The 24,984-nt window shown below is 38.3% G+C and overlaps 1 protein-coding gene across 13 annotated transcripts in view; it reads right to left on the bottom strand.

The window, feature by feature from the left end:
- MARK1 (microtubule affinity regulating kinase 1) overlaps positions 1-24,984 on the bottom strand; it is a 49,548-nt gene that overhangs the window by 11,018 nt on the left and 13,546 nt on the right. For 6 of the 13 annotated variants that reach the window (XR_014943855.1, XR_014943856.1, XM_015857204.3 and 3 more), the window contains exons 2-12: positions 19,915-20,118; positions 19,255-19,308; positions 13,708-13,756; positions 12,501-12,566; positions 11,543-11,613; positions 10,513-10,569; positions 6,624-6,860; positions 6,417-6,536; positions 2,473-2,572; positions 1,847-1,959; positions 1,108-1,282 (exon numbers count right to left, since the gene is read on the bottom strand). Coding sequence is in view for 10 of the 13 variants with exons in the window: in XM_015857204.3 (XP_015712690.1) it covers positions 1,108-1,282; positions 1,847-1,959; positions 2,473-2,572; positions 6,417-6,536; positions 6,624-6,860; positions 10,513-10,569; positions 11,543-11,613; positions 12,501-12,566; positions 13,708-13,756; positions 19,255-19,308; positions 19,915-20,118 (1,246 nt within the window). In the remaining 3 variants the exon portion in view is untranslated. Of the gene's footprint in view, positions 1-1,107; positions 1,283-1,846; positions 1,960-2,472; positions 2,573-6,416; positions 6,537-6,623; positions 6,861-10,512; positions 10,570-11,542; positions 11,614-12,500; positions 12,567-13,178; positions 13,311-13,707; positions 13,757-19,254; positions 19,309-19,914; positions 20,119-24,984 lie in introns of those variants that run through there. The other 7 variants (XR_014943857.1, XM_085541169.1, XM_085541172.1 and 4 more) reach the window with 3 other exon arrangements.

Below are 24,984 nucleotides of genomic sequence, written 5' to 3'. Positions count from 1 at the left end.
TGGTCAAAACAGGGTTGGCTCTTTCTGGTTTTTGTTTGGTTCTTTTTTCCTGACTCATGGGGATTACATTTGGACTTTCTGAAGAACTACAACTACAAACTCAGCACACACATCAAAGTATTAAACTGAGCTTTGACCGTCTAAGTCCTTCTTATATATGTCCTCTGTATTAACAACGTGCAATTGAGAATTAGTTTCAAGATTCACGTACAGATATGAAATAGGACCAGTATAATTCACATTTGAACCAGTGCAATTTCTGCAGTATTATTATTTAAAAAGCTACAGGAAATGTCACATTTTTGACTTCTCTTTTTGATGCATCTTTTTGACGCATATATTTTCCTGAATCCAGTATGAAAGGTATTTTTCCCTCAAAAATGCTAAGGCTATTTTCTTTAAAAGCACACTTATACTTGGAAAATAAAAATCATTATGGGAGAAAGAACTGTTAAAGAGCTTTGGGCCAAATCCTTAATCAACAGGATTTTATGCTCTCATTAAATAGTCACATCAGTTAACGATGTTTCACAAAATTGATGACTTTTTGTGTTTTTTTTTTTAAATGCCACGCACAGGGAGAACAACATTGGAAAAAAGGAAACTGGAAAGAACAACGTATATTAGAGAGAAGGGCAAAACAACTTAAAATTATTTGAGTCATTTGGGAGTTCTTTATAAGGAAGAAACCTTTCATTCAATATTTTACATACACATTTAATTTTGATGCAACTAGTTGCACCTGAAGATGTTTCCTGAACACTTGGTAAAACTGCTGTTGCCTCTAGGAAAAGCAATTTGGTCCTAACTCCAAATGCAAAGCTAAATGGAATGGTCTGCATGTTCAAGTTTATTCAGATCAATATTTTGCTTCTACTTCCTAAACAGGAAACATCCTCAAGCTCTTATTTAGTGAGTCAACCAAGTAGCGAGACAAAAAAAATTAAATCTAACTCACATTGACCTGGATTTACCATAGAAAAGTTCATACAGATAAAAGCATCACAGCGGAGCAAGACGAGATACACAACAAATGCACAGAGTGGTGGACCGGCCAGGTTCACAAAACACTGCACATTCAGACTTAAATTGTGTATGTTACTTTACTTGTTGGAATGTCATCCCCACCATGATCACTGAACCGCCGTTGCTTCTGATTGGTAGATATACTCCGTTGGACCTTCAAGTGAGCAGGAGACTGAACAGAGCTGTTGTTGAGGTCACTGCTAGGACGAGACCTTTGACCCAAGTTGCTGCTGGACAGGGAGTCGCCTCCTTCAAACTACAAGAAAAACAATTTTGCAAAGTATAAACAGAATTCAACATTTCTGTGTCAATTATGGCATAAAGAAAGTGAAGAGTTCCAATGAAAGGCACTATCCTTCAGATACAACTAGTTTCAAAGCAGCCAAAACACTTCCTATCACAGACTTACTAATGGCTGTGATGAAATGATTATACAATATAATATAAAACAACAACACAAGTCAGAAAGGATGAGTACGGTTCCGAGAAATCAAGGATGTCACAGCTTAGAAAAAACAATCCATTTAGTCAAATTCTTAACTAGTTCAGATTTTAACTGTGAACACCTATCGCATGACAGGAAGAACACTATATATGAGTAAATAGGAAGATATACACTTAGTCTATTTCTTCACGTGGGAACTAACAAGATATCCAAGAAGATATAAAAAGAACGGGAAACACATTACTGAACTTACCAATTCTAAATTACTATTTTGATATGTTAATTTATATTTTTCATAAAATATTGAACATCAGAATATTCAAATCAACCAGACCTGAAGGCCTAGATAACATATGTAAATTAGGTATCACTTACCTCAGGTGGTTTTCTACCTAGAAGCAAATAAGTAGCCATGACTTCATCGTACTTTTGGTTTACTAAAGACTCATGGATTTCTTCTCTTGAAAAACCCATCGTGACCATAATGTCTAGAAATAAAGAGAGAGAGATACATTAGCAGAATTAAGCAATTTCACGATGCAAAAGGTAACTAGAATTCATATCACTGAGTTTCACTGCTGTGCAAAATGGGAAAGATTGTAATTCCTTGTTTTCACCATTCTTTTCATCTTGAAAACTCTAACACTGAGTGTAATTCAACAAATTCAACACTGGCAAATAGAAGCTACAACTGCTACAGTGCCAACACAGCACCATTCTCTGACCACAGCTGATAAAGAAAATGTTACTAGTGTAACAAAGTCCCTTTCCTTTTACCTTTTGAATTCTGTAATCTGATTTGTCCTTTCCTGTGCATGCAGATTCATGTCAATTCTGTTGCAGTAGCAGTTACAAGGAAAGCATTGTAATGAAATTTCTCATTTAAATAAGAAAACATTCTACGCGTATAAGTATCTTAAATTCTGTTAAAGAGTTTAGTTTGACTTACAAGAGAGAACTGCCTGTGTATGTAATACATGGCATTCTTCTAGAAGCCTTACCTATTCTCTTGGTGTCATTAAAGTCTGGTTCAGGCTCGGTATATGGCTTCAGTTCTTCCTCTTCGTGGCCAACATTCATCCACCGATCCTTCATAATTTGCTAAGAAAAGAAATTTAAATTTACAGTACTTGATTAAATCTGTGCCAGCTGATTTGAGAAACAGAACAATATGCAATTCAAAATGATTGGAAGGTTGCTCTCTCTCCCCCACCTTTTCCCAACTCACATCTTATAGTATCTCCTTTTTTCTTCCACATTCTTTTTTTCTCATTACTTCATCCCCCCTGCTGTTTATTTACCCTCTTCAATATAAGCAACCAGCTGAAGCATCAGAAATACTACTGGGACAAAAAGAATGCAGTTGGAACAAACTCAAATCTTTCATTTTGTACTCTTCACTTCCATCAGTCTCTTCATCCTGTTGGGCTGAAGGATTGACACACACGCCCTAATCTTAGTTATGGTTCCTGGACACTACTACAAAGAAGATTATATCAAAATAAATAACTCCTTCAAATAATAGCAAAGCAAGAAACTAAGGAATAACACATAAGCATGTCTATACTTCCCAGAATCATCCAAAGCCTTGATCCAAACTATCACTTTCTTCCTATGGATCTTCCCACTGCAACAGAACTAAAGAAGCAACAGTTCAGCTGGAGGGGAAAATGCCTCTTAACTCTGTCCATGCCACACAGACATTAACTTTACAAACTTCTCCTGCATTCTTTGAAACTAATTTCCTTCTGCTGTGGCTTGGACCCCTTGTATGCCTGCAGCATTGATCAGCTGGAACGCCTAAACCATCACTGCAATTTCTGCTTAAGGACATACTCATCGTCTTTTTATAAAACAGCTAAATCCAATTTTCCTCCTACAGCTTGAGGCACACATGCCTCTTTTGGGGACAATACTAATATTGCTTACTAGATTGACAGAAGAGTGAAACAAGTGCCAATAAAGTCTAGTTTCCCACAGGCTCCAAATATGCCTTGCAAACATCAAATTAAGTTATCTCTAACATAGAGCAAAAGACTCAGTTTTCCACTGATATAACCAAATTCTTTGCATGCAGTGTTGCTGCCAAATTAAAGACACAAATAGCTGTATCCTTACAAGTGCAATATAAAACTTCGTAGTGGAACCTGTTAACAATTTGCTGACAGTAAGACTTAAAGATTTATTCAAAGTTCTATCACATAACTGACTTTTTTTTTCTTTTGTGGGTGGCTGGGTGGGGGGAAGAATTGTCACCACATTGCTATATTGCATTTATGGCACACAAACCTTGAGCTTACTTACTGATAGATTCTGGTTATTTATTTACAGCCTTGTAATAATATAATAATATGATTTACTCTTGAAGGCATAGTGTACAGCATCTGCATTTGTGGGTTGTTTTTTTTTTTGTTGTTGTTATCATTATAATACTGCTAATTAAATATTTTACTAAACAGAGGATCTCACAGACAGTCTCAGCTACTGTATCACTCTTAAAACAAGTTCTTATAAACATTCTGAAATGACACAAACGATGTTATTCTAGGATCAACATTATATCTCTGAAAGTCAGCTGATTACAGAACAGCAGCCTAGGTCAGGGTATTTAAAGATCTGATTATCACCAACCCAAACTGCATTTCAACCAAATAAATATTATTAAAGTTTCTATTGAATTTCAAGGCTATATAATAAAAATCCTGCCTGGCCGAAGGTCTGTTTTGTCTCAAAACTATGTGCTTTATTACTGCTTGTAAACATAGATCTGCGCTGTGGGTATTTCAGCTTTGACTTGCAAAGAACTTGAGAACGGTGGTGAGGTGACGGATTTCTTGAAAACCTGACAGAGTTCCACACATCTTCCAAAACTGCTTCCCTTCTCCATCTCTTCCTGGAAGATTTATAGTTCTAGAGAAACATTCTCTTGCTTCTCAAGTGTTTCCTCTCTGTTGCCAATGAGTCTGCAACCAATACACACTATCTGAGTAGAAGTTTACCTGATTCTTACCAGAGGAAGAGTGGTAAAGGTAGCATATGCAGCGCTGATACTGTATCAGCCTCAGCTCTGTTGCTAAGTCCCTGGCCAGCACACTATTGGATGCTCCGGGAAAAGTATGCACGGGAACCATGAGTGCATCTATGGCTGGGGCTGACCAAGTAATTTTAAGACAAAGCACAAAGAAAAAACACTTTTCCCCAAGACAACATTATCTTTCTGCCTTTTAAAAGCTCCTCCTAAGTAAGTACTTCTAATTCTAGTTATGTATTTTTAGAAGTGCTTGCACAAATGCAATGGCTGTTTATTTCCAGACCAACTACTAAATATATACTCCAAGTGTAATTTTAGGTCCGCACATTTAAAGTTTGTACTGCCTCTCCCACTTGCATTAGTGTACTGACTACTCCCCACATCATCACTGTTTTAGTACTGACTCAAAACACCCCTGTCCCATGTAACATTTACTTCCATGCAGCCTGCTTACTATGCTGCTCCCTGTGAAGCTGCTATGCAACATCACTCTCCAAGGACAAAAAGGAATTTTAAAAGAACTAGAAAATGCCATGATATTAAAATGAGAGTAAAATTACATCTGAAGAGAAACTGCAATTGCTGAAAATACAGAGAAAAGTACTATAAAATGAAAACGTACTTCCTAAATCTGAATCGTGACACTGTGAGGAGAGAGGAGTAATCTCTCAATATCTCGTGGTGGTTAAGCTCTTATCACTATGTCCTCTAGATGAGGATGGATCCAACACAATTAATGAATACCCAAACAGAAGTCATCACTCACTATTCTCTTCTGTGCAGATTATACTCAAGTTAAAACTACTCATATTAAGTCACAAAACAGTAACAGTTTGAAAGAAGCAGACACAGCTCAGCAAATGCACGCTTCCTTGCACAGGTAGCATCCATGCCAGGAGGCAGAAGTCACACCAACACAAATATAAAGCTGCTTAAATGGGATTTCATCTCTGGAACTCTATCCACTGCTGCACAGCTATGCACAGAAAGATAAAGCAAAGGTCACTGGCGATTAACTCATGCAAATACTATTTTCAAAGCATGTATTTATCTTCTGTTCTACTTTCAACTATGGTAAGCAGGTGTTACTTATGCTTATGGTACTGCTTGCTGCTGTTATTCCTTCTTTTTTTCCCCAAAGAATTCCTCGAAGTTGAAGATATTTATGATCTTGTCCAGCTTTCTCCATGTTCTGAATTTATTATCTGATCCAAACAAGTGGGAGCACTTTGCACTTTGAAATGTTCTTAGATTATAGTCTTCAGTTAGTTGCAATTCACTAACATGTACTCAGGCTATGTTGTTTCTGGGATGCTTCCTATGGTTTTGTTTTGGGGAGTGGGGGGGAATGAGTTGTTTATTCATTTTCAGTAAGATTTCTGGTCCCCTAAAGTAGGATATAACTATCATGAAAGTTAAAAGAAGCCTTAAGCAGTGACTATATTTCATCCTTGATCTAAACCATAGAATGGCTTGGGTCAGAAGGGACCTCAAGGATCAAGGCTCCAAATCCCCCACCACAGGCAGGGCTGCCAACCTCCATATCTAATACTTGACCAGGTTGCCCAGGGCTCCATCCAACCTGGCCTTGAACACCTCCAGGGACAGGGCATCCACAACCTCTCTGGGCAGCTGTGCCAGCACCTCACTACTTTCCTGGTAAAGAGCTTCCCCGATATCTAGCCTAAATCTTCCCTCCTTCAACTTAATACCATTACCCCTTGTTCTGCCATTATCTACCCTTGTAAATAGTTGACCCCCCTCCTGTCTGTAAGCTCCCTTTAGGTACTGGAAGGCTGCAATGATGTCACCCCACAGACTTCTCCAGGCTGAGCAAGCCCAGCTCCCTCAGCTGGGATAACACTTGTAATTTATTTATTTATTTATTTGAATGAAAAAGGTTAAATTACTTACTTCCAAGCTGCCTCGTTTGATTGGATTCAGTACTAGTAGCTTCTTAAGTAGGTTTTCACAGTCTGTGGACATATAGAACGGAATACGATACTTCCCCCTCAGTACTCGCTCCCTCAGTTCCTTTAAAATAAATTTTTAAAAGATGAATCTACAAATGACACAGAAAACTTAAAAGAAGAAAAGCCTTATTTCATATTATAAGCCTACCTTTAGATTCTGACCATCAAATGGCAATGATCCGCTTACTAGTGTGTACAATATCACTCCAAGACTCCACACATCCACTTCAGGACCATCGTATTTCTTCCCTTGGAAAAGTTCAGGAGCAGCATAAGGTGGGCTTCCACAAAATGTGTCCAGTTTATTACCAACTGTAAATTCATTACTAAACCCAAAGTCTGCAATTTTAATGTTCATATCTGAATCAAGTAGAAGGTTTTCTGCCTAAGAGAAAAATAAAAGAGGAGAAAGACAAGCTATGTATAAGATCAATATATCGCAGCATATCATTTAACAAATGCAAAATTGCTTCACCTTCTGTATCTTTCTTGCATTAAGAAAGGAACTAATCCTCCATCATACATAACTAAGGTTGAAAATGGACTACATTTACCCAGGAAAATGGAACTGATAAGTGTCATATTGAAGCACCCGGACTTCTCAAAACAGCAGGAGAAGAACAAGGTGAATTTCCTCAAGCGCATGGGTGCTATGCAGTGTCTGCAGGAGAACCACACAGTTTACTCATCTGTGGCCAGGCTCCTGATGGAGACATCAACAGCACAACTGCCCAGAAACTAAGAAGTGCAGGAATCTCTTTTTCAGCAGATCAGACATGAGCCAAAGTGCAGCATTCTCCTAATTGCCAAATGTCAGCTTTATCGCTAACACTGAATTCTCTCATCAGATACTGTGCTCATTTGAGTCCCCTTTCAAACAGATTATCTTTCCTTTCATTCAGAGAAGGAAACAATGAGAAAAACGACCAGCACAGATCTCCTGGCTTAGCATCTCTGAACTTGTTTACTTTGCTAACAGTGGTAAATACGTGTTCTCCCCCCTCATTGTTTGTTGTATTTTTAATAATTTCATCTAACTCAATGACTAGGAAAGAAGGCCATCAGTATATTCACCCAATAACTAGGAGACAGAATTTTGCCTTTATCAGAAATAAAATATAGCCCATTTTCACTAACTACCTTTCCTGGAAAATATTTTATTTTCCCGATTCATGACCCGTAATCTCAGCTGCTTCCAGCTGATGTGCCTGCAGACACAGCCTGAGATATTTTCCAGATTCGACAGCCTTCTACATTACTGCACAAAGACTTCATTTTCCTTGTGGTGAAAACATTACCGTCAGCGCAGCTGCTCAGTGATTACAATAGTCCTCCTAGTTGAACAGTACGTGGCTACTCAAAGATTCTGCACTTCCAGGTTTCTTACTCAAACAAAACCACCAACAACAGCCCACCTATTCTCTTCTCCTCCTCTCTTCCCACCCCCCTCCACACACATACAGTTTTAATATGCCAAATAACAAGACTATACTCTTTTTGGCTAGATATTCAGACTGAAAAGCATTAACAGTCACTGAAAGGGTATGATAAGAGCTGTGCTTCATATTGTGAGCAGAAAGCTGGATTCAGTTATAACCTTTTGTACTCAAGAGGTTTAGTTTCACAGAAGCAAATGAATGGGAGAAGAGTTTAAGTAACAATGGGCCTTATACTCCCTCTCTTTTGCCAGAATGGACTAGACACACTTTCACCTTTCATGCTTCTTCCTACTTGAGTCTGAGGTAACATATATCACAGACTTTATCCTTTATCCTCTTAAAAAAATTAAAAAGCTCATCAAATCTTCACTGTGGTACTATACCTCTCTTCTAAGGTGCTAACAAAGTAAATTGGTCAGCCATACCCGTAACTTGAAGAAAACCAATAGAAGCAGATGTGAACACAGACAATTTTAAAAGCTGTCTCTACTTCCTCTGTCTCACTTAAAACTCTTTGTGTGGAGCTGGGGAGATGACACACAACGTTTGGAAAGGAGAGAGGAAGTGAGAACACTTCCTTATGACCATACATTTCGTCCTTTTTACTCTAGGTTATGCATTTTCCATTGGCTAGGCTGACTGGTTCTCCATCACACTTCATGCTGAACATTTCAAATGAATCTAGCATAACTCTATATAAGAGACAGAGCAGAGAGAAAAGCAAACTAACGCATGATTTTGGAGCCTGTCTGCCTGTCTTGAAACAAGGAAAAAGACCAGCATCAGAGCACTTATGACAGATGTTAAAAGGGATACCATGCAAATGCCACAGAGCAGTTTTCCATAGTCCTCCGAGCTATGCAAAGAATCAAAAAGCCATTAAGGTTGGAAAAAGATCCCTAAGATCATTATGTTCAGCTGTCAACCCATGTTCATGAACCACATCCCTCAGTACCACATCCACATATTTCTTGAACACCTCCAGGAATGGGGACTCCACCACCTCACTGGGCAGCTTGAACCAGTGCCTTGCCACTCCATCTAATTTTTTTCTAAAATCCAACCTGAACCTCCCCTTGGCATAACTTAGGGCCACTACCACTTGTCCTGTCACTGTTACCCAGAAGAAGAGGCTGATCCCACCTCACCACAACCTCCTTTCAGGCAGTAGTAGAGAGCAATAACATTACTCCTGAGCCTCCTCTTCTTCAGACAGAACAATCCAAGTTCCATCAGCCATCAGTAAGCCCTGTGCTTCAGACCTTTCACCAGTTTCACTGTGCTAAGCAGCTAAGAAGGGAATTAAGGGTAGAGGCTGCAAATGGCTCTATGAGAAAGAGCAAGGTGCAGGATGCTAAATAAATCCAGCAAGAGTCATCACATAGCTGCGCAGATCAAGCAAGTGTTAGGTAAGGGTAAGGAGATGGGCAGCTCTCCTCTCCCACCCTCAGACTCATGTTGTTAAGAGGGGACTAATGAAATGAGCTGTTCAGTCCAGTCAGCAGGCCTGTAGGTCCAGCCTTCTAGAACGCCCTAAACAGTGGTAGGAGCAAGCTACTCCAGGGAGCTTGACAGAACATCAGAAGTGCCAAACCACCACCATATAAGAAGAAAAATAATTAAATTATTCTTAAATTGAGATTTTGTAAGATCAGCTTTTTCTGTCCGTTATGAATTAAGAGCACTGGCCATGCAGTAGCACCTTTGGCATCCAATGAAAACAGTTCTGGGAAAGAAGGACTCAGCAAAAAAAGATGGATTTTCTGGTACGTGCCCGGAGGTGGCACATAAACCATTATTAGGGAGCAGGCTTGTAACAATGAGGATGAAGGCATGCTGCTGCAATTACTCAAATTCATCTTTTTACAAGTATTTAGATATATTAGCAATAAAGAACCCACACCAGTGTTTACCTTGCAAACACAGACATAAAAGCAAGAACACAAGCCAACTTTTAAATAGGTGAAGATCTTGTGTTCAAGTCCTATGACATCTAAACCTGGCACAGACTAAAGGCTTTGGTTGTGCATGCAATTGCAGAATTCTTTAATAGGGGCCTGGTATTTGTATACAGGGAAAAAAAGCACTAGAAAGCATTTAATAAAAATAAGAGGAAATTGGAGTAATTTTATGTTTATCTTCAATGTATTTTTTTTGCCTGAATTGTAGTTTAAACCAAAAATTCAGATGGATTAGAAACCTTAAATTTTTCATTAATGAATCAGTAAGAAGTGAATGTTTTCTATATCCTGTAATAAATACATTTTTTAACTGAAAAATTAATTTAATTAAGTGGCATTGACTGTTGTCATCGAACTTCTGCAGCTTCAGTACGTAGATATCTGTATGTCAGCAGGTATAATTCTTCAGAGAACGCATCTTTCTCTCAGAGCCAAAACTGAGATGAAAGTAGCACACAGTCTCACCCCAGTTCCAACAAGCAAGCCACTCTGTTCCTGTGCTTCAGAAAAATCAAGAATAAAACACAGAGATAGTTCCCACATTCATCTGTTCAGAGACTACAGCAAGGACAAATATATACAATGAAATTAAGTCTACCCTGTCAATCATTACAATGAAGAACGCATAATAGTTTACCTTGAGATCACGATGAACTATGCATTTCTGATGGCAGTACTGCACTGCAGATACAATCTGAAACACCAAGACAGTCAGAGAAATATTTTAGCGCAAATTCGATATTAATTTCTGATATTATTTAGTAATTTTAGCTCCTGACATGATACAGCAAAACAAGAAAGTTAATACATAAGGCTTTCCTTTTAGAAAATATTCATCTAAGTTTCACTTAATATCCAACACTAAAATTCTAAAATCCCTAAGAACAACTTGTTTTCTTATTAAAAGATTTAATACATTCTCCTGCAGACAACAGATGAAGAGGAGCATCTGTTTTAAATACTGACTGCACAATAGGTATAAAGAGAAATAATTCTTTTTTGAAGCATCAGCAGCTGAATGTTCCACTTCAGATTTTATCCTCTGAAATACCAGTAGCCCTCCTGCACATTTCATCACCAACAGAACAGCCCGTTACACATTTTCACATGCATCTTTTTCATTTTCATAACAAAATGCCTGAATAAGTTTACAGTAGTTTCTTTATGTGTTAAGCATACACTTTAATTCCAAATTTTGCTCATCAATCTATTAAAGCTTTTCACAAAAAATAGTACAAGAAAAAGTTAGGATGAAAAGGTTTGTAAATATGATATGAAACCCTTCTACATAATATCCTCTGTAGAAAACGATGTGACAAGATATAGCAAGAGATAAGCAACAATATCAACAACTCTGGATAGAGTATCTGTTAAACTTTAAAGTACTCAGAAAAGGATGAAAACCTCAAGTGAGTCACAATAAAAAACGTGGTCCTTAGGAACACCCACTAAAAACATTAGAATGCAGCCTATTGCTATTTTTAGGTAGTATGTAGGAAACAGATATTTCTTCTATAGTGTTTTGTTCCACTCCAGCTTTAATAAACATCAGGGCAACAATTAATTTTTTCTTTTTTGGAACAAAAAAGCAAACAATGTGTGCACACACTCAAATCTATCTGAAAATACCATACATAGAATCGAAGGACTGAATGTTAACTTCATACCTGCCTGAATTTTGCACGAGCTTCTTTCTCTTTCATTCTTCCATGTGCAACTAAGTAGTCAAACACTTCTCCTAAACACAAGTAGAAGGAAACATCAGACCTACTGACCACAGTTGTACTTTAAAGCTGGCTGTAAAGCACAACAGGGCAATGCTTGAAAACAGACCTTCCTCTTTTCAGAGCAGAGAGAAATCAAAGCAGACATGAAAAATTGCATTTTACTACTTGCATTCATTTTCTTCTTTAGACATTTAACAGTCAACAAATACAAACATTGTAATCCTTTGTACTAAGACTTTCTCAGTTCTTCAATGCAACTTGTAAAACAGAATAAAATGACTTGTTATGTTAAAAAAAATTATATTGCATATAAAATATACTGCTTAATCCTAGCCACTTCACTCAGGAGTGTATGCACTACTTGCTTCTCTTTCTTCCTAGTTGTCCTCCATGATAAAAGTTGCTATAATTCTTTCCAGACCGTCCTAACTGGTCACCAGCCTCGTGCTGGGTTCCCTTCCCACATTCAAACAATTCCATTCAGTCAATAAGCAGCTTCCCATAAATGCACGCAGTATCCATTTTGCTCTTTTATGATCCTGCTGGTCCCACTTCTTATTCTTTATTCACATCCCCTGGACTTGCCTCTCCAAGTGTTTTAGCACTCACTTGAAGACTGGTGTTTGCTTAAATATAGCAGATACTGAGTCAAGTTTTCACCCTGAATTGGCATCAGGTTTTCAGCAGTAAACCATATATCAGTATCTACCCTCAAGCACAAATCTAATAGGTTACTTTACAGAGCATTATGCAAGCAAGAAAGAGTATGACCTGGGATGTCTACTAGGATGGTTCTGAAGAGTGGGCTGGAATAACCCATTAAGCATAAAATCCGTAAGTTGTTCTCCTAGGCATGCAATGCATTTCAGTTCATCCTTAAAGCAGAATTTTCACTTACCCCCGCTGGCATATTCCATTACCAAATACAATGTCTTTTCAGTTTCAATGACTTCAAATAATTTTACTGCAAGAAAAATGAATAAGAGATTGCAGTGGGGAACAAAAGCACAATACAAACAGAAAAAAAAACCCAATAAACCCTTATTCATGAAGTGAGTATAATTCACTGCCAATGAGAACATTATGCTGTAAGGAAATCGTATATCCTTCAGGTTAGCACTCTTTTGAGGGTGGGGGGGAGGGGAAGCAAAATTAATTTCAGGGTTGATAATAAAGCACATTAATTCATAATTTCTTCAGAAGTTTATGCATACTATACAAATAGGTTCATGCTAGAATTAGTGTTGAATTTGACAGATTTCTGTAAGACCATACAAACCTTCCCTGTTTCATCAGTAAACTGTTCTCAGTTAGAAAACTGGTATACTGACCAACTATAAGTTGCATAGCTATCAGAACTGTTACATCTGACAGACTTCCCTCAGATACCAATAGCCAGCACTCATTTAAAACAAACACACCACCACCACAGCCCTCCCCTTCCCCTCCCCCCCCCAAAAATAAAGATAACCCAACAAAAACCAGCAGAAGCTAAGAATGTTGGAAAAGCAACAAACGATTCAAGGGATGAAAAGGGAGTGCCTAGCATGTAGTAACTTGTATGCCTTGTCCATACCTTGTATGCAACAAGCCCTCTGGCCGATTCAGGAACATTAAGTGTCTCTGGAACAAGACTGTCCAGCCCTCCTCAGCCAGAAGAATTGTCATCACAAAGTAGGGCCCTGAAGCTGTGGGGTAGGTGAAAGAACTAAAGCAGAAAGGGAAAATTACATACTTGGCAAGTCTAATTTTCTGGAAATATCAGGTGGCAGGAGTCTTTCCTAGACTGAAACAATGGAGTTTTGCTCATTTCACCTAAGAAACTCATATCATTTCAGTGTAAAGAGGGAAATTTGGGTCCTTGGCTGACCAGAGTGCTCAGTGTTGATGCTTTTCATGACTAAACATTTTATCTCCTCACGTCAATAATCTTGTTTCAAGCAGGATCAATAAAGTGAGACACTAATATATTTACTCAATACTTACTGTCCTGTTATCTCAGAAGTTTAAGGAACAAAAGCATAACTGTGAAAGTACATTCAAAATAAAGCCCAGAGTGTAAACAGCATAATAAAAAGAAGTTTGCAGAAATGCAGGACTCCTACCAATATTGGGATGATTCAGTATCTTCATTATTCGTACTTCTCGAAACAACTGTTGGGAAGTAAGAAAACATTCTTAGAGCACGTTACTCAAGATAAATGATTTGATAAGGTGAAAAGGTACAGCATAAGCCATAGGAATTAACATTAGCAGAAAAAGTTATCTATGAGTAGCAGAAAGAAGATAGAGCTTTAAGAGGTCTTGCATTTTTGGTTTTACCAACTAAATAAGTGATGTTGCAAGACTGACCTAGGGGCTAGAAGGGAAGAAGACAAACAGAAGGAATCCAAAGTGACCACACAGTTTTGTTGAGCAGTATTTACAGTTTTTCGAACGATGTAAGTTTGCACTGTTTTACTTCACTAAGCAGCATATCCCCACTATCCAACCTGTTCACTGTGCTACACACACTCCAGTACCAGTAGGTTGATGCAATGCAGGGAAATGCTCACTGTCTTCAGTACGATGTTTAACTATTTTGGAAACATTCACTACATCCTTCCTTACATAAAAACCTGGCTCAATGATTGGGGCTGTTTTGCTCATCTGTTGTCTCAGAGGACGTCTCACCATGTTCAAAATTAGTCTTGAAGTGAAAGGCTACAAAAAGGTCCAATGATGGAAGTCGGAGACTGAATACCTCCTAAAAGAGTGGAGTAGCACTTGAGACAACAGAAATATTTCTCTGGGAAAACATGAGCAACACAAAGCAGCTCATTTGTGTTCAGAATGGAACGCATGAGTGTGTAATACAATGCACTAGAACAAGCTTTTGCAAAATATTCTTGTTTGTTCACAAAGCCAGTTAAAAAACCATCACATGAAGTTGTAAACTAATTCATCAGACTCTAACAAATCAAAACCAATGGAATGCACAACAGGACTACTTGAGAAAGGCTACTAAGCAGATACGCATGCAAAAATGCCATTCCCACCAGAAGACCGAAACAGAATTTCACAACTTAACAGTATTAATATTGCTGTGAAAGTTATGGCCATGTACATGGGTCTTCATAAGCAGTATTTAATATTTTATTTCTATAAACAATTTCAAGTTCAGAAAAAACACTATCAAGAAACACAGTTTTATGTGCAACATGAAGCACATCACTGTCAAAATATATGAGTGTTGTTCTACTCCATATTCTCAAAGGATTTGGAAGTTTACTAATTGGTTTAAGATTCAAACTGTCTTCCTAGCAACAAGAACTTTCATTCTACGTATGGAATTTTTCTTCCAGAAAGGAAATGGAAATTAAAAATCAGTTCTGTATTGAGGACAACAGAACTGACCATTAGCCTCATCAACATACTTAGTTCTATGAAACATACTCTGTTCAGAGCCTGAGCAAGAAAACATCATTATGACTCAGAGTTGGGGCCTAGGTTTATTCCACACAAATGCCAATAGACTTCCATTTCTAAAGCATTTCTACTGCAGGCTGAAATGTGCACGCATGCTTAAAACAGTAACAGGGTAAGGCTGAAGCAGCACAATTTATCTTGGGTGATACTCATCCAAACAGATTATGTCAGGCAGAAGCTGAATGGAAACTTGCTATTTTACCAGTGGGATGGTGTCTGCCTCCCTGTAAATGCAGGTAGCACCATAATATTGCTTACTCAAAAGGTGAAAGCGCTCTGCCTTCCCTTTTCCCTGCCTACCACTAATTTCTAAGACTGCTCCTCAGTCCTAAATGCGTTCCCATTCAGAAAGTTCTCAAACAATATTTCATTTTGCAAATGGATAATAGCCTCAATAGCTTCACTTACAGTACAGGACAGCAAACACCAGACTCAACTTGTAGAGCTTGTACCTGTGGACAAGGCAGAAGGCCTGAAAATTCAACTCCAGCTTTGACAGTTTCATTTTTTCAGGGCTCATACTGTAGAAAATAGAGATCTGCTTGCTGTCAGGTTGACATCTACCATTAGGATTTACTGTTTGAAGTCACTAAAAATCAAACTAAAAATCTTAGTTAAGTCAATCTAGTTTCTAAATCATTATGAGAAGGGATGCTGAAAAAATCAAACAAACAAACAAAAAGACAATAGCTACACAGAGGTAACACATGGAAGACGTGGAACAATTTCAACTACTTATTTTTGTTGTGTTATTAAGAAAACTTGAAAGAACCTAAGATGTAGCCTAAGATATGGTTAGTGAGTACAAGATCCAATGAACTGCTGAAATGGGGAAATCTGGAAATGTCACTCACTAATGAAATCTACTCAGAGCAAAAGCACTTCCTTCTCTACAACAGTGTTATACCTAAGAGGACCAGAATGCTATTTCAGAAACATCACCAGCAAAGCCAATGCAAGAAGATGCTCTCATGTAATTGAAACGCAGAAAATAGAACAGATATTGACATAAATTCAAGTTATGATGAAACCCAGATGCCTACATTTGGGAACATGTTACCGTCATGACAGTGGAAAGAGCCAGGTCAGAACAATACACTACTATCTGGACAAAAGTCCACAAAAAAAGTCAGTTTTGTCTCTTGCACAGGTGCTCACAATGAGAACCACACAGTGGAAAATTAGAAAGGCAAACAAAAGATAGTGCTCTTCATTCAATGCTGCTTACCTATTTAAAGAGATGGAGGTCCTGAAGCAAGAAGAACATTAGAACTTAAAGACAACTCACCATGCTGCACGCCAGAGAGTCCAACAGAAAATTCACAAGGACAGTTTGCTTCTGTCATCACTTAACACCTGATGTTTTTATTTGACTATGCCTGCAAAATTGCTTGTCCATTTAACACGGCACAAATAACATCAGGAAGTGGCTAAGGTCAAACTAGACTTTCACTGCTTGCATGACACTAACAGCAACAGCAGTATGTTCTCAAATTCTTCTGTTTACACATCAGAAGAGTATGTGTGAAATGAGGACGCTTCAGCTCATTCTACCCAATTAGGTCAGCAGCAAGTACTAAAGCAAAGCCTAATTGCCGTTTGTGCCCTTTATTCGGGAGTAATGGAGAGGGAAGGCACAGAGCCCATTCACAAAATCCATGATAACTATGCATTTGTCACATCTGGTTAATAACACACACCCAAAAGTTACTGAAGGCCTACACGTTTTGCTGACCTGCACACAACTTACCATTTCCATTAAGTGACAGCATTCTAGGCTATGCTGCCTAGATGATGAGCTCAAACTCAGGAGTGGCATTTCTGTGGTAGTAAATTGCTTTAGCATTCTGCTATAAATAATCACTAGAGAAGTATCTGTTCTTATTTAAATCACGGTACCATCTCCATTCCCTACTTCCAATGTTACATCTTAAAGAAAAGTTGACTGCTTAGCAGTCCCATGCACAACTTCAATGGATAAAATAATAAAAATTCAATAAAACACAAGGAAACAAAAGTTTCTGTTTTTCTTTCTGTACTTACCATTATAAAAGATTATGGTGAAACTTGGAGATTTCAGAGTAACTTCTACACATTTTTGTTATTTTTAATGCATAAATGACATTGAATACTAATGATTAGTAATTCTGACTCTAAATACTTGCATTAATTATAACTCACCTATCAATAACACAACTACTCCTGAAATAAAACCTCCTGGAAAACTGAAATGGGAAGTCTCTATAGCTACAAAGGCACGCTGAGAGAGTTAAAATAAATAAGACCTAGCCTGTTAACATGTAAATTTCTGAAGTAAATCTACCAAACAAAAAACTGAGAACTTTTAAAATAATTACATGTAAATTTAGAAGTAAAAAGATTAAAGCAACCCAAGCAGCATCACATCAACTTAATGGCTTCTTTTGACTTCTTCAGTCTAAGCAGGTGTTTGAAAGGCATCGCTTTTAGAAGATCTAAATCTTTCTTTCAGTGAGAACAAATCTTTCATTTTTCCTATCCTAATATACACATAGAACTCAAAAATAATTAAACTCTACCGTATGCCATAATACATAGACTGAAGCATTTATTTCATAACCTAACAGTGTTTAGAGCACAAAGTTCATTGAACGCTCATTCATCCTGTTTTTGTTTGCAATTTCTGCCTTGCGAATGTATCAATTTGAAAATCAGAAATCCTATACTTTTGAAGGATATGTTGATTATTTCCACAAAAATACTCCTCTTTTATGACAGAAACATGTTGAGCTTTACATCTCCATTAACAGCTCCTCCAGATTTTGTCCCAAACTGTCATTTCAAGACCTAAGAACTAAGTATTTTCTGTAGATTTGAGTGTTAATTTCTGTATTCTTGTAAAGTAGTGTTGAAAATAGCTGGAACAATTCACTTGGAGGCTGGAACTAAAAGGTGACTCAATTAAAATACACTGGCAAAACACATCTTTCACCTTCTTATTGCTCAGCCCTGCTCATCTACCTGTTCCAAGTACAAATATTAAGCTAGGTAGGAAACAAGCTACAGGAGCAGGACAGGATTTCCCCTGAATCCTCTGTCAAGAGGTACTTTGATGGGTCCTTCTTCACCAACTTGCAAAGAGATTTGCTTCATACAGGACTGGCCTTAAGAGCAGCAACGCTTTAGCATGGACTCTGCTCAAAAGGTTGAATTAAAGAAAATCCTCGAGAACCTACACTCAACAAAAATACTTCAGAGCAGAAATTAAACAAATTAAAAGAGCTCAAAGAAATTAAAGCTAAGTTATTCACTGCTCTCCACATACAAAGTTACACAAAAAAAAAACAACCCAAAACAATGACAGCCAGAGATAAAGGAACAGTAATAACCCTCAGCTTCTTTCTCATTCTACAGCTACAACAGCAGTCAAGTGCATATAAACAAAACCCATCCTTTTTCTTTTTAATGGGTAATGTCAAGTAGGACAAAACCTTTCTGTGCTTCAGTCAAAACACAAATATATGCACAGTTAAATGGCACAAACAAACAGAAGACAAAGAACAAGAAAAAAAAACAACACAGCAAACCAGGGTTTTATAAGACACTTATTACAGCATGGAAATGCCTATGTAGGGCTTCTCAATATTTATCTGCAGGTACTGACAGTGCAACAAACCAACCAGAATGTTCCAATTACCTCCACTCAATTCCATACACAAAAGTAATTGCCAAGGGTCACTTGAGTTTAACAAATGTTTTACTGAAGTTGAAAGAACAAAGGTAAAAAAAAACCAAAACATTAAAGCCACAGAAACTGGCCCTCTCACAACTCCACAAAAAAACAATTACTACATTAAAGAAAAATCCAAGAAAAACACTGTCCTTTATAGCATTTCATCTTGATTTAGTATGTAGACAAGTTATTTGTGTAACTAATTAGACACACATTTTCTTGTCAGCAAAAACTGAAGCCAGAGGAGGAAAAGCAAAGAAGTAGTACTTAGTTAAGAACCATACAGAGTAACTGCTAGCAAACAAATTGCACACGCTCATCATAGCGAAGGCTGTAGGATACCAGTGTCTCCAAAGGTCACAGATACACAGAGATGTTTATTTAACCAGATAAAAAGACCAAATATTTTTGCAAAGGAAATAGAAGGTCAGAGTTCAACTGATGATAGTTTCAGATACCACGATATACTTACCTTTTGCAGACTAGTAGGATTTAGCTGGGTTTTATCTATTATTTTCACAGCAACCTTAGGGGAACAAAAAAAAACCAAAAACTCAGATTAAACTAAGAGAAATGTGTGAATGACAATATGTTGAATATCTACGAGCAAAAGCACAGGTGTCTTTCACATGCATATGTATGCTTTTACACATTCCAGCAGGCAAAATTTCTCACCAAGCAGGCTCTACCAGCAGGATTTCAGGACTTTGCCACTGCACGGTGCTACAATGGCATCATTTTATACTTTCAGCAGTATTTGGACAGAACAATGTTATCCTGTTTGCTAGAAAACCACCCTCCCGAGCACCAAAACATACTCTATGAATAAGTTTTTATTTGGTTTTGAAAATGAGAGGATGAATGGAGCTCCTCCCCAAAACCCAAAATACCCTCTGAGGGACAACAAACTTCCTGGCCTTTTTTCCAAGAAGTTATATTTTCAAAAGAGGAAAGTCAGTAGGGAAAGCAAACTCAGGAACATCAAATAACCATTCATACAAAAAATGAGGCTCTTTTATTCAGAAGAGGAAGGTAAGAAAGAAGTGGAAATACTCATTATAAAGATAGCCAAAAAGTATATAAAATAACGTGATGGGTTTTTTTTCTTCTTCCTCCTATTGGAATGGCTTACCTCCCTCCCAGTAAGAACATGTCTCGCCAGCTTCACTTTGGCAAAATTTCCTTTTCCTATTGTTTTCAGTAAGCGGTAATTTCCAATGTGAGGGTGCTCCTCGTTGGTAGACGTAATTGAGTTCCTACATCGGGGGATGTTCTGTCTGCTACTGGATTTGATAGGCTGGACGTGGGGTTCAGTGTATCCATCCACAGAGGTATGCTGGAAGAAGATAAAATATTTGAGATTTACCAACTTGGATTTCAGATCGTTGCAGCTAAATAAACTAAAAGCCAAAAGAAAGCGTGGAGGGAAGGAATGAATTTACTTTTTTACAAGTATGTCTGATAACCAGATAGTAGCCTGAACAGAGCACAATGCTTTTGTGTACAGTTTAATACATGACTCAGGAAAAAGGTCTGAAGAAAGACTTTACCAACTCCAAAAGTTAAACTAGAGACACATAGGCAGTAACCAATAAGCCATTACAGACCTCCTCTAATACAAAACTAGGCCAAACTATACATTGTGTTCCAAATGTACAATCTCAACCAAATTTAGTCTTAAAAAATACACAGTGCAGAAGTATTTGTATTTTTGGCACAGTTGATAACAAGGAGTTGTTCCATTTTTTCCCCCAACTTCCTTCATCTCAAGTAACATTACAAGAAAATTGTATTTTTTAAACAAGATGTGTTCCCCAAACCTGCCTGCATCTTTCTGCAAACCACAGAAGTTCCTGAAGTAAGTAGTAATGAAGTAATGAACAATCTACATCTTTAGTTAAAAAGTCAGGAGAAAGAAAAATACCACAAGGGCCCATAAATACACTTCAAACCTCAAAAGCCTTAAGAAGAACAAGAATGCAATTTTTTAACGCAAGTCAGTACGTTATCTCATGTTAAATGTCAGTAACTAAAACTTGCAATGCTTCTGTACTACCCAGTTTCCCATTATATAATGGGCAAGATGTGCAAAAGCTACAGGTTTGAAGTCGGGCAAACACTGTAGGTAGAAACAGGGAATGTTTAAATTCTGTAGCAGAAAGGCACACCTACTCATCCCAGGTCCCTCAGCTCTTAGTAAACCAACAAAACTCAAGATACTATAGGACTTTTTATTCACTGATTCACTCAGCAAGTGGCTGTCTTGGTGCCTTGGTGCAGAGCACTGAGCCTGTTCACAGACCAAAGGTCTCTGGATCTTTCACCTTCAGCTTAGAGAAGAGACAGAAGGCAGCACTAAGCTGTCCTGTAAGCTCTCCCACTCAGTCATTCACTAGGCAAAGTCCTTATTTTCTTGTACAAGACAGAATTTGAGGTGATGCTTCCAATTTTAGCACGTGGTTATTACAGACTGTTGTCAGCCTGCTCCTGTAAACAGCGAGGCTTACAGACAGTCTCAAAACTGGGAGAGTTATTTCAGTACACGAGCATTAGTCGAACTGGGAAAACTAGCAAACAGCTGCAATGAAACTGGAAAAAAACAAGGAGTACACCACAGCCAAAATGTCCCTACCAAATGTAGCACAGCTCTCTTTACATCACCTCTATCATTATTCATTATGGCTGGGACATCAGGCCTAAATATAATCTTCTGTTCAGCTTTTCATTATCTGAACATCTCTGCAAAACACCGCTTTACCCCCACCGCTTAATTTAGAGCTACAGCATTTCCCAAATTATTTCAGAACCGAGCAAGTCAGGCATGTTTAGATTCTGTATATCAGTCAAATTTATTCAGCCATAAAACAACACACTAACAATAGTATTTATCCTTCAGAAGCGCGTAATTAAATGCTTTGTGGACTCAGAGGATCAGAAGGACAGCCCCAGGCTAACAGGCTGTGAAACATTCCTTTAACATAGGACTCCAGTCCTGCATGTGATAGACAGGGCCCAAATGAAAATCTGATTAAAGAAAACATCCTGCAAGATCATTATTTGTATAGCGCTGACCAGGAATATTCCAGTCAGACCAAGAACCCTCTCCAGAGCTCCAGCACGGCCTTACACAGATGAGTTTTAAGTCTCTGAGCTTATTTATGCACACAATTAAACCTTGTCATGAAATATGATGCTTACCAGAAGCTTTGGCAACCCTAATATTAATTGCCACTTTCATACACATCATAGGATTAGCCTCCTTCCAGTAAGCACTTGAAAGGATCTTATAGATAAGCATTTGGATGGGCAACAAAACCAATGCCACAGGCAACAGGAAAGAGCTTCACTCAAGAGATCATTTTCATGCAGATTTAAGAGGGAAATCAGTTATCAGACAAGATAACACAGAACTTATATGAAGAGGAAAAAAAGCAAATGAGGTTCATGTTCGTGATAACTCTGGATTTTGGTCCTTTTGTGACAGAAAATGTTCCTTTCTAGCTCCTTAACTCACCCCCCTTAGACAGCGTATCTTCATAGAAAAGCCTTCTCCATGGCTATGGCTCAGGATGTCAGAATACATGCATTAAAAAGGTTAAGTTTCTTAGTTTGTGAGCCACATACGTTCACTGCTCATTCAGAAATGACATGCATTTCTAATTACTTTTCTGAAGTTTTGAAATAAGCCTTTTCACACAAACTGCTCGCTGTTGTTGGGGAATACAGGGGAATTTACAGATGAAACTCATTGGCTTCTGCAAATCAGCATTAAATGAAATACAAATACAACAACATTGAGACATCAAACAGGCAACAAAAAACAAAACCCACAACAAAACTTAGATCACGTAACAGCATATCAGAGATTTCTTCCAAACAACACTAAAGCCGAATTCCACAGAAGCATACAATATCCACTGAGTAGTTTTAAGACATTTCTGGTCCATTATAATCCATTCATTCATTATGCATCAGCTACTGTGAGGCTATTTTAAAATGCCATTTCACAACAACCACTTCTAAACTGTGATAAATTGGTCAGGGTGCTGGAAACAAGTGGGCTGCTAATAAAAAATACAATTCCCTACTGTCTAATAACAATTTCTAGCTAACAACCTGCAATTCCTAGAGAGGGTTTTTTAGTAAGGGATTCTGATATTTCTCTAGATATCTTAATTTACCTTGACATCTGTATGATGGGAAACAGCTGTCATGGTAGATACAAAGCCTGTGCTTCTCTGCCACACTTACTCAGCACCCTTCCATTGTCCGGCTACCACTGAGATATATTCCCACTGATTGTATCCTTTAATTAAAGCTGCATCATAAATATATTACCCATTCTTATAGTCTTAAGAAGTCCCTAAAACTATTCTGGCCACCAAACCACATTCTCTTCCAGTTAAACACATAGGGCCTGGACAGCCCTCTGGAGCTGCACCTAACTTCCATACATCAGTATGCCTAGCAGTATCCCTCATCAGGTTAAGCCAACTTCTTAGTCCTGAATTTTCCCCTTCTTGAATTACCCAAGTCAAATTCCTCAGCGCAGTCACCCACAGAACTGAAGAAAGAACACATAGTGCTAGATAAGGCACAGCATCACATTTCTGCTCTCAATATTATCTCCTGCTCTGAACTTCACTTTCTTGCAGCCAATTTTCATGTTCATAACCCCAAGCATTTTCAAGCATGCGTCATACACACAAGCATTTGTAACAGCGGTCATATTTTGCAAGATTATCCAAAGAACCAGGGCAGAGAGAGGACTCCAAGTGCCTCAGAAACTTTCTCCTCTATAGCTCTGACTTGTAACAGCTTTGATGCAAAGGGGGCAGGGTGAAAAAGAGAAGGATGAGATGTCACATCCTGGATGTCTGCTTGTTTTTGTACTTTAACAGCTTGCTGTCTGTATCTACTGATTCACTCCGTAAGAGATTCTCACAAACCACCTCTTTTCCCTTTTGCTTAAGTAACAACCAAACCAAACTAGTTGAGTTGAATCTTTTTGAAAAGCCATAGCAAACCTCAGCGTGAAACCAGCAGATGTTCAGATCTGCTTCTTCAGCATCTCCTGTGCAGAGCTTTAGGTGCATTGGGAGGTGCAGTGCAACTCCGAGCTGCAGGTGACAGCATGCGATCCCTCGGCTGCTGCCAGAAGAGGATTCCCTGTTATTCCAGTAAACCTCACACCTGCACAAACCCACGGCTTACTCTTGCCACAAGCACCCGTTGTGCCACAATCCAATTCCTAAAGCACTTCTGATCTTAATCAAAAGATTCTCAGAGCACGTTCCACCCTAACGTTCCGCATAGTACATAGAAGAAAGTACTCTGAATGGCATAATTAAAAAGACAAAAGTGTGTGTGCACAGAATTCTGTTCTTAATTCCTTATCAGCAGCTAAACTAGACTGTGAACGCGTGACAGGAACTTTGTTACTAAAAGAAATTAAACTATCAACCTATTCCACCAAAACAGGACAACATGCAGGACACAACTCAAATGCAAACAAGAAAGAACAACACAAAAATACTGTAAAGGAAACAGAACATACAGAATGTTTTAATTGGATACCAATGCATGGTGAAGAGAGAAGGACACAAAACTGTGAAGAGCTTATCTTTGCCTTGTACCCATACGTTGGGCCTGCTCATACAGGCTTTCCAGCAGTGCTCACTGAAACTAATCAACCACACGCATGCGCATCTCTCTGTTTACATCTGATTTACATAACATGCAGGAATTCCAGGCATGAACTTCTGGAAGAGCTTGAAGCCATCAGATGTAAGAAACAATAAGTCTGAATAAAGCTGCTTGCAGTCAAGCAAGTGCAAGCATTTTATTAACTGACACTGTAACTCTGAAAAGCATTTTAGGCCTTGCAGGCCAACAGTGCCTCTGCATCTCAGCCTCCTTCAGGAAGCTTCCCCAGGCAGGCTGGCAGCAGGTGCAAAGAGCAGCACCTTCCTGTGCTTGTTTTATTGTGCTCAAAATTGGCATTGTTATTGCAACCTGGCGCTTTCGCTCCTGACTCATCTCAAACACACAAACAACATCTTCCAGGGCTAATTCAGGACAGCCAGCCCTTATCTTCTCCATTAATTGCTACTGCGAAACCAACTGAGCTCACTGCTTCAAACCCAACAAAAGTTAAGGCAGGATAGCCAAAATCTGCTGCAATAAGCCACAGGTGCAGCCA

The sequence above is a fragment of the Coturnix japonica genome, chromosome 3 (assembly GCF_054131305.1).
Source record: "Coturnix japonica strain WE chromosome 3, WE-NBRP24, whole genome shotgun sequence".
Lineage (NCBI taxonomy): Eukaryota > Metazoa > Chordata > Aves > Galliformes > Phasianidae > Coturnix > Coturnix japonica.
Note: the sequence above shows the minus strand (reverse complement) of the source record. Positions and strands in the feature narration are given on the sequence as shown.